The sequence below is a fragment of the Cajanus cajan genome, chromosome 2 (assembly GCF_000230855.2).
Source record: "Cajanus cajan strain Asha chromosome 2, NIPB_CcT2T_4, whole genome shotgun sequence".
NCBI lineage: Eukaryota > Viridiplantae > Streptophyta > Magnoliopsida > Fabales > Fabaceae > Cajanus > Cajanus cajan.
Genome location: NC_138518.1, coordinates 79454779 through 79463456, shown reverse-complemented (window position 1 = coordinate 79463456; position 8678 = coordinate 79454779). Strand labels below are relative to the sequence as shown.

Sequence of the window (8678 nt, the reverse complement as noted above, 5' to 3'; positions counted from 1 at the left end):
TTTCATGGGAACGTAGTTTGCGACGGAATTAGCGACCAATTTTGAAAAAATTATCAAAAAATTGCGACCGAATTTAATTCGGTCGCTAATACTAAACTTTTGAAATTTTTAGCGACCGATTAAATTTCGGTAGCTAAACAATACAAACAAACTTAGCGACCGAATTAAAATCGGTCGCTAAATTTTTTTATTAAATTTTATGAATAGACTAAAATTACACAGCCAGGTTTCGATCCTAGGTCCTGTGGGTAACTATGGGCCAACTACGAAACCGCTACGTCAGTTTGATTCATTGATAAATTACTGAAAGTAATTATATATATATATATAATACAGAAGCTTATAATTTTTATTATCTTATAATTTAATATTAGATTTCTTTTAATTATAAAATATAATAAATAAAATCTAAAATCTGTATCAGTTTCTTTGATAAAAATATTTAATTAAGTTTTAAAAAAATATTTAATTATATTCTTTTGATTTAATACTGGATTTGTTTTGATTATAATATTTTAATGTGTTTTATTTGAAATATCAGTTAAAATATTTTATTATTTTTTTTATTTTAATTTATTGTAAAATAATTAGAATATTTAATTTAGTATCATTAAAAAAATAACCATTATAAGATTTAATTTATTTAATTTCATTATTTATTATAATACTTTTAGTTACTGTATTGATATAAAAATATTTTTAATTAAAATATATTTTAAAATTTTAATTAATTTATTATCATTCACTTACTTTATTAAAAAGTAATAAAATATAATTTATTTTCAATTAATCTAATAAAATAAAAACTTTAAAATATACATTTAAAATCTGTAATAATTTCTTAAATACAAATATTTAATTAATTTTAATATATACTAAATTTAATATTAGAAAATTTATTAAGATTTTAGTTATAATTTTTATTATCTTTTGATTTAATATTAGATTTCTTTTGATTATAAAACATAGTAAATAAAATCTAAAATCTAAAAATATTTAATTAATTTTAATATATAATAAATTTAATATCAAATTATTTATTATGATTTGAATTATAATTTTTATAATCTTTTGATTTAATATTAGATATGTTTTGATTATAAAATATAATAAATAAAATCTAAAATCTGTAGCAATTTTTTTATATAAATATTTAATATCAGAATATTTATTATAATTTTAGTTATGATTTTTATAATCTTTTAATTTAAACTGGATTTGTTTTGATTATAATATTTTAATGTGTTTTATTTGAAATATCAGTTAAAATATTTATTATTTTTTCATTTTAATTTATTGTAAAATAATTAGAATATTTAATTTAGTATCATTAAAAAAATAATCATTATAAGATTTAATTTATTTAATTTCATTATTTATTAAAAAGTGATAAAATATAATTTATTTTCAATTAATTTAATAAAATAAAAACTTTAAAATATATATTTAAAATCTGTAATAATTTCTTAAATACAAATATTTAATTAATTTTAATATATACTAAAAAAATGTTCTTAATTTTTTTTTAATTTATGTTTTTAGACTAAATTTTTTATTTAGTTTTAGTCTTTGAATTTTTTTTTTAATAAACATGTCAAAATTTAAAATGTTAACAAAAATTAAGTAGTAAAAAATCTATATAATTCCTCTTTTTTCGTTATTATCATTAAAATTATTGAGATTGCATTGTTTTTTGTCTCTACCTAATTAATTAAGGTATTTCTACTTAAGGTTATTCTTATAAAAGTAATTAATGCCACAAATAATTTGGAAAAGGTCTTATAAAAAGGATTAAGAAAGTTTTAGGGGAGCGTTTTCTACGAATAAAGGTTGAAATATATGAATTTTATTTTTAATTCTTATAGTGAAAAATATTTCATTTTAACACTTAATCATATTATTTTTCAATTCTTTTAATTTTTATATCATTATAAAATTTATCTTTTAGTTCTTATAATAAATAGGTGACAGAGATTAAAAGAGAAAAAATATGTATAAATGACTAAAATTGTTTTTAATTGTAGAAATTAAAAAATAAAATTTATGAAATTACTAAATAGGTATTTAAATCTTATAAAAGTGATTAGGGTAGTATAGCATAATTATAGACAATGAATAAGTGCTTGGGTACAAAGGGGGCCATGGGCTTTCGACCCAAATCATGAAAAAACTTAAACCCTAGTTCTCCCTCTCTTTCTCTTTTTCGTCTTCTGGTAATCCCTCTCTTTCTCTTTTCTTCATTCGTGCTTAGGGTTTCTACTATTGTTCTTCATTTACATTTTTGTTGTTGTCCGTTCGTGTTCGCAAGGGGTGTTCTTCGTTCAGGTTAGCAAAGAGACAACTCTCTGTTCGGGTATGCAGAGAGGTTCGCGAATATTGAAGAATCTCCATCACTGCAATAGCACAGAGACCCATATGCTTACCCGCGTTGCAGCCCCTTCTCCTTTGTGCATCTGCTTTTTTTTTTTTTCTCATCTTCATTCTTCTTCTTTTGTTCGAGTAGTTTGATAGAGAGAGAAAGAGTCTCGTCGGAATGTCTTCCTCGAGGGGAGGCGCGGGACCATCTTCGGAGGCGCCGCAGCTCAGGCGGATCATGCGGACACAGACTGCGGGGAATTTGGGAGAGTCTTTCATTGACAGTGAGGTCGTGCCTTCGTCTCTCATCGAGATTCATCCCAGGGTTGCTTATCACTGTATGTTTCTTTCTTCTCTTTCTATTTCTTTCTTTCCTTTTTTGTTATCCGAATTTCTTATGACAGTGTTTGTTGATCTTGTAGGCCGTTTTTACGCCTTTGAGAAAGCGCATAGGTTGGATCCCAATTCAAGTGGTCGTGGTGTTCGCCAATTCAAAACCGCTCTTCTTCAACGTCTTGAAAGAGTAACCATTCTCTTACTTCATTTCTTTATGCTTCTGCCGTATACATTTTTCACTCGATCTGGTTCATATATAGCTTACTGTGATGTCTTTTGATGAAACCGAGTTTATACATTGATGATTTGAAAAATGCATGTGGTACACTTCAGTTGTGTTGTGTGTTCTTTGCTGTCTATTGAAATTTGACAGTCCTGTGTGTTAATTTAAATTATTTTATGCTATGTCTCTGATTTTTTTGGGTCAATTTGTTCCATGGTCGTTAGGAAAATGATCCAACTCTGAAGGGAAGGGTAAAGAAAAGTGATGCTCGTGAGATGCAGAGTTTTTATCAGCATTACTACAAAAAGTACATCCAAGCTTTACAAAATGCTGCTGATAAAGCTGACCGGTAGATTCTCCAGATAATTTTCTTTTTGATATGTTGTCCAGCTATTGTGTGACTAATAGTTTGTCTCTTCTTTCAGGGCACAATTTACCTAGGCATATCAAACAGCTAATGTTCTTTTTGAGGTTTTGAAGGCTGTTAACATGACACAATCTATGGAAGTTGATCGTGAGGTTATTTTCAATGGCTCCTAAGACGTCATCCTCCAATTGGGTTCCCCTGCTATGTGAACCTTTATTGTTTATGCACATTTGTACAACTTGCCAGGTTTTACATGCTTTTACATTACACACATGATTGATTTGCCATTGCCATTGTTATAGATTTTGGAGACCCAAGATAAAGTTGCTGAGAAAACAGAGATCTTAGTCCCTTACAAAATTCTTCCTCTTGATCCTGATAGTGCTAACCAGGCGATAATGAGATTCCCCGAGGCATGATATTTAGTTCCACCCATTGTAATTCTGACCTTTTTACTTTTAATGAAAATACTTATTCAGAAACTGTGAGGTTAATTTTCTATTTTAATACATATTTTAAGTTTTTTTAAACAAAAATATGAGTAATTGAATTGAACTTGTTTACAGTTTAATCTTGGAAGGCTGATTCAGTCTGTTGTGCCCAGTTTAATACATAAATTTGAATGCTTCTTTGAACTTGTAGAAATGCACTTTGTATACTTTGGGCTTTGGAGGGAAGAGAAGCTTGTTATACTTAATGTTTTCAAGTTGTAGTGTTAATCTGCCTTGTAATTTCTTTTGTTGATAAGATAGTATTAATCTAGGAAGAGGAAGAGGATGAGGTTGGAGGGTGCGTTTAGGGGCTTGGTGGTGTTCCCTCTGCTGTTGTAACCCGGTGTCGCGTGGAGATGCCATGTTTTGAGGTTTCATGCGTTGTGCTTTAATTTGTAGGTTTTAATGTTGTTGTTTATAGTATTGGTGATTTGGTTGGAAAAACATGGGAGCACCAGCCCGCTGGATAAGGAAAAATGTGTGTTTTGGAGGGTTTAATTGAGTTAAGGGGTGTGAGAAGATTCATATATTTAGAGAAAGGGAATCCCATAGGTATTTAGAGAGAGACAACCACTTGAATCACGTCACAACGATTCCAACTTAAGTAGTAACATCCACTCCAAGTCTTAATTACGAAGTTGAGTTACATGTCATATTTTGAGAAGGAATTTTACTGTTTATAATTTATCAGATTCAAACATAAATATGTTTAAAACTTCATATCAAATAATAATATTGAATAATTTTTTTTTAATATGAAATACTTGTGTTACACTAGTGAATATTAAATAACTGTTTATTTTTTAAATAAAAAGATGTATAGGATAAGAAATTTAGAGCTAAAGTAATGATTAAAAATATAGTTAGGTATTAGTAATAACATATGTAAAATTTTCTCTCCTATTTTACTCATAATAAGAATCAATTTAGAAATATTTTTTAGAGTTTTTTTACTAAATATATTATTTATTTTTAAGGTGGTTCATGTTTTGGTATCTCTTTTACAGCATTGCTTGCAAAGCTACATGATTTGATTTGTTGATTTTCTCTGTCAAAATTTACATCACGGTAACAAATAACAATATTTAGTCACCATTCCATATTCAAACAGTTTCCATGCAAAAACAAAATCAAATAGCTAGTTCTGTGGTTTTAGAGCAGCTAGCATTACATTATCATCTTTAAATTCTAATTAAAGTCAATGTCTATTCCCATTAATTTCATGAAAACAAATGTTAAAATATCTAAACAATATGTTGTGCTTCGCTGACCTACCATGATTATCAGGTTCAGTGCCCCCATCCCCACTAACACACCATGTGATTAGATTAGAAAGATACAAAACATTAATTGTTCTTATTCTTTTCAGCTAATTGGATCTTCAATTGTGGAAAAATTTATGATCTTAAGAAAAAATGATTGTTTTTTTTATTTTATTCAGTTCCTATGCATATTCAGTTCCTATTTTATTCAGTTAATTATTTTAAATTTTAATGTATATTTGAAATGTGCTTTTATATTCTTCATTGGATCTTTTATATTCACTTTTCATACTTGAATTTCATGATCCTGACCATTCTGTTGATGATGCTCTTGATGACATAGCAGAAGACCCTTAATTAAGCTTCTTTATTTTACTTGTTTCAGGATATTTTATTGTATTTGACTATTACTTTGTTCAAGTTTAAACGTTTTATGATATTATTGTGTTTTTAGCATACTATATTGATATACTTATATTTTATTTAGTTTTCACTATAATATAAATTTTCTTCGATAAGATTTTGTCTTTTAGTATGTTCTAGTTTATTATTATAAATTGTGTAATAAATATATTGTTAATTTCATATTCGTTAACAGGTATAAATTTATAATAAAAAACAATTTAAAAATACTGGTATATTTTAGCGACCAAAATAGCGACTGAAATTATTTGTAGCTAATTCAAGTTATTAGCGACCGAAATAGCGACCAAAATAGTTGGTAGCTATTTCAAATTTTTAGCGACCGAAATAGTGACCGATTTTATCCGTACCTATTTTAGTTTTTTAGCGACCGAAATAGCGACCGATTTTATCCGTACCTATTTCAGTTTTTTAGCGACTGAAATAGCGACCGATTTTATCCGTAGCTATTTCAGTTTTTTAGCGACCGATTTAGCGACTGATTTATAAAATGTTTTTTATTAAATAAATACAAAAACTAGCGACGGAAATTGCTACCAAAAAATTCGGTCGCAAAATTGGTCTCCAAAAGTTAGGAGACCAAAATGTTAGCGACGGATTTTTATTGGCTAGCGACTGATTTTTTGGTCGCTAAATTGCGACGGAAAAAATTTCGGTCGCTATTTGAAATAGCGACTAGGGTTTTAGCGACGGATTTTTTCGGTCGCTATTTCGGTCGCTGAATGAAATAGCGACTGAATTTACCTAAATAGCGACCGATTTTGGTGGTCGCTAAAACTTGATTTTTTTTGTAGTGGATGGCAAATAAACTCGTATTCATAGGTAATACCCAAACTCGTCCTTGACAGGGAATACTTGATTTGGCCGGGTATAGGTACAGGTACGAGTAAAACCCGATATGTTAAAAATATTGTGTATTTTTTTTGTAAAAAAAAATAATAATAATTTTTTACGACTACGAGTACGGGTATACTTAATATCCACCAGGAATGAAAATTGGAATGAAAATTACATACCTAGCGGGTACAGGTACGTAGATGAATTTGAGTTGCAAGAACGGGAAAGGGTATCATAAAACTCGTACCTGAGTCGCTCCATTACTATCCCTATGAGTGAGGGACTGGGAGTAAGCAAGTGGGGGAGTGAGTGAGGGTCTGGGAGTGAGAGGGTCTGGGAGTGAGCGTGTGAGGGAACGAAATGATAAAAGAATTGGGGTGGGATTTTTTTTCACCTTTTTTTTTATTAAAACTGCCTCCACTCACACTAAATTGCCCCTAAGTGGGTTGCACTTAAAGCCAGTTGTCTTAACTGCTCTCAAAACTACTTCTAACAAGCTAATTAGTCATAAATAACATTAATTACAGATAAAATACATTATTATTACACTTATAATTATTATTCAGACTTTATCAAAATAAATTTATTATTATAATTTTTAAATTCATAATAAATACATTCATTAAAACAAATATATTAAATAATTATATATATTATAAAAAAAATTATTAATTAGATATTTTTATTATTTTGTCAAAACAAATTATTTTTGTCCATTTATGAAAAATATATGTTTTTTTATTTATTAAAATAATTTTATTCAAAATTTTCTTTTAGTGTTGATATATTTATTTTAAGTACCAATTATTTTATAATATTGCAAAAATATAAAATTATTACTAACTATTATAATATTTTGATCCAATTTTTTTTTAATTTTAATATACTTATTTTGATATAATATGTGCAAAATCTAGTAGTTATTAATATTAATTTTATACAACTTTTTTGGTAAATTAATTAATTTTCGTATTAGTCTATTTTATTTTTATAAATAATATTTATATTTAGTTTTGTTGAAGTAAATTTTGAAAGAAAGGGAATTGTTTCAGAAGTTTTTCTTTATATAATATATATATATATATATATATATATATATATAAATGAGAGATTCGTTTATTTTAGGAGTAAGTTTACCTAGACTTACTTTATTCAATAAAATACATTCCTTTACATTCTTCCAATGATCGTAGTCCCAAGTACTTCTTGGCGAGTTTTAATATGATCAGATTTATAAGTAAGCATCTCTTGTAAAATATGAGCAACATCAAATCCCTCCAAGGCCCAAACCTCCATTTCGCCTACCCGTTGTCCTCCCTGTTTGGCCCTTCCTCTAAGTGGTTGTTGCGTAACAAGTGCATAATGTCCACTGGAACGTCCGTGTATTTTATCATCAGAGGGATCCGTTTATTTTAGAAGTAAGTCTATCTAGATTTACTTCTAAATGCATAGATCAAATCTTAGGAGGAATTTAAAATTCTTAATGCATAGATCAAATCTTAGGAGGAATCTAGATTTACCTAGACTTACTTTATTCAATAACTCGTGTTTTACCTTAAATTTCAATGATCTAACCGTTGAATTTAAAATTCCTGATGCATAGATCAAATTTGAAAATTTTTAAAAAAATTGGAAATTATTTGATACTTCATTTCATTAATGCAAATTAATAGATAATCATAAAATCATTTTATACATTGATTTGAATTTATGAAACGAAGTATCAAATAATTTTTAATTTTTTTAAAAATTTGCAGATTTGATCTATGCATTAAGAATTTTAAATTCCTCCTAAGATTTGATCTATGCATTTAGAAGTAAATCTAGATAGACTTACTTCTAAAATAAACGGATCCCTCCTATATATACATATATGAATGAATAATTTTAGAATGATCAATAATCAATAATTATTAATATTAATATTTATAATTATTAATAATTATTAATTAGTAATAAATAACATTAATTACAGATAAAATACATTATTATTATATTTATAATTATTATTTAGATGTTATCAAAATACATTTATTATGATTGTTTTAAATCCATAATAAATACATTGATTAAAATAAATATATTAAATTTCATGATATTTTTAACAAAATTATATAATTATTGCAAAATATAATCAATAAATTTTAAAATTTTAAATATTACACTATGTATAAATCAAAACTTATTTAAATCTTAAATAAATATTTTTTTAGAAATTTTACAAATTATATATCATTTGAAATGAGTCACAATGAGACTAACTTAATGATTGATAAATTATAATTTCAAAATAATTGTAATTGATTTAGTATGTAATAATCTCATATTTGTAATTATATTAAATCATTATTATATATAAAATATATGAATGATAGATACAATTT

The 8678-nt window shown here is 26.7% G+C and overlaps 1 protein-coding gene across 2 annotated transcripts; it reads left to right on the top strand.

Moving 5' to 3' along the window:
- The first annotated feature begins 2096 nt into the window (after positions 1-2096).
- On the top strand, positions 2097-4048 carry LOC145949195 (callose synthase 3-like). Of its 2 annotated transcripts, XR_014431838.1 has the most exons (5): positions 2097-2213; positions 2309-2878; positions 3139-3263; positions 3340-3433; positions 3584-4040. XR_014431838.1 is itself a non-coding variant. In XM_083069243.1 (3 exons), exons 1-3 carry the CDS (start codon positions 2534-2536, stop codon positions 3353-3355), a joined length of 486 nt encoding a protein of 161 aa, XP_082925369.1. In that variant the 5' UTR covers positions 2106-2533; the 3' UTR covers positions 3356-4048. The 2 variants fall into 2 exon arrangements, 1 of the variants encoding a protein (XP_082925369.1); XM_083069243.1 differs by having other exon boundaries at positions 2106-2878; positions 3340-4048.
- Positions 4049-8678: the final 4630 nt, after the last annotated feature.

What these genes read in the sequence shown, in the direction of transcription:
- LOC145949195 (XM_083069243.1), top strand. Translation starts at nt 2,534, where the DNA reads ATGTCTTCCTCGAGGGGAGGCGCGGGACCATCTTCGGAGGCGCCGCAG. An exon ending in TTCTTCAACGTCTTGAAAGA is followed by an intron (nt 2,879 to 3,138) that starts GTAACCATTCTC and finishes CATGGTCGTTAG; the next exon opens with GAAAATGATCCAACTCTGAA.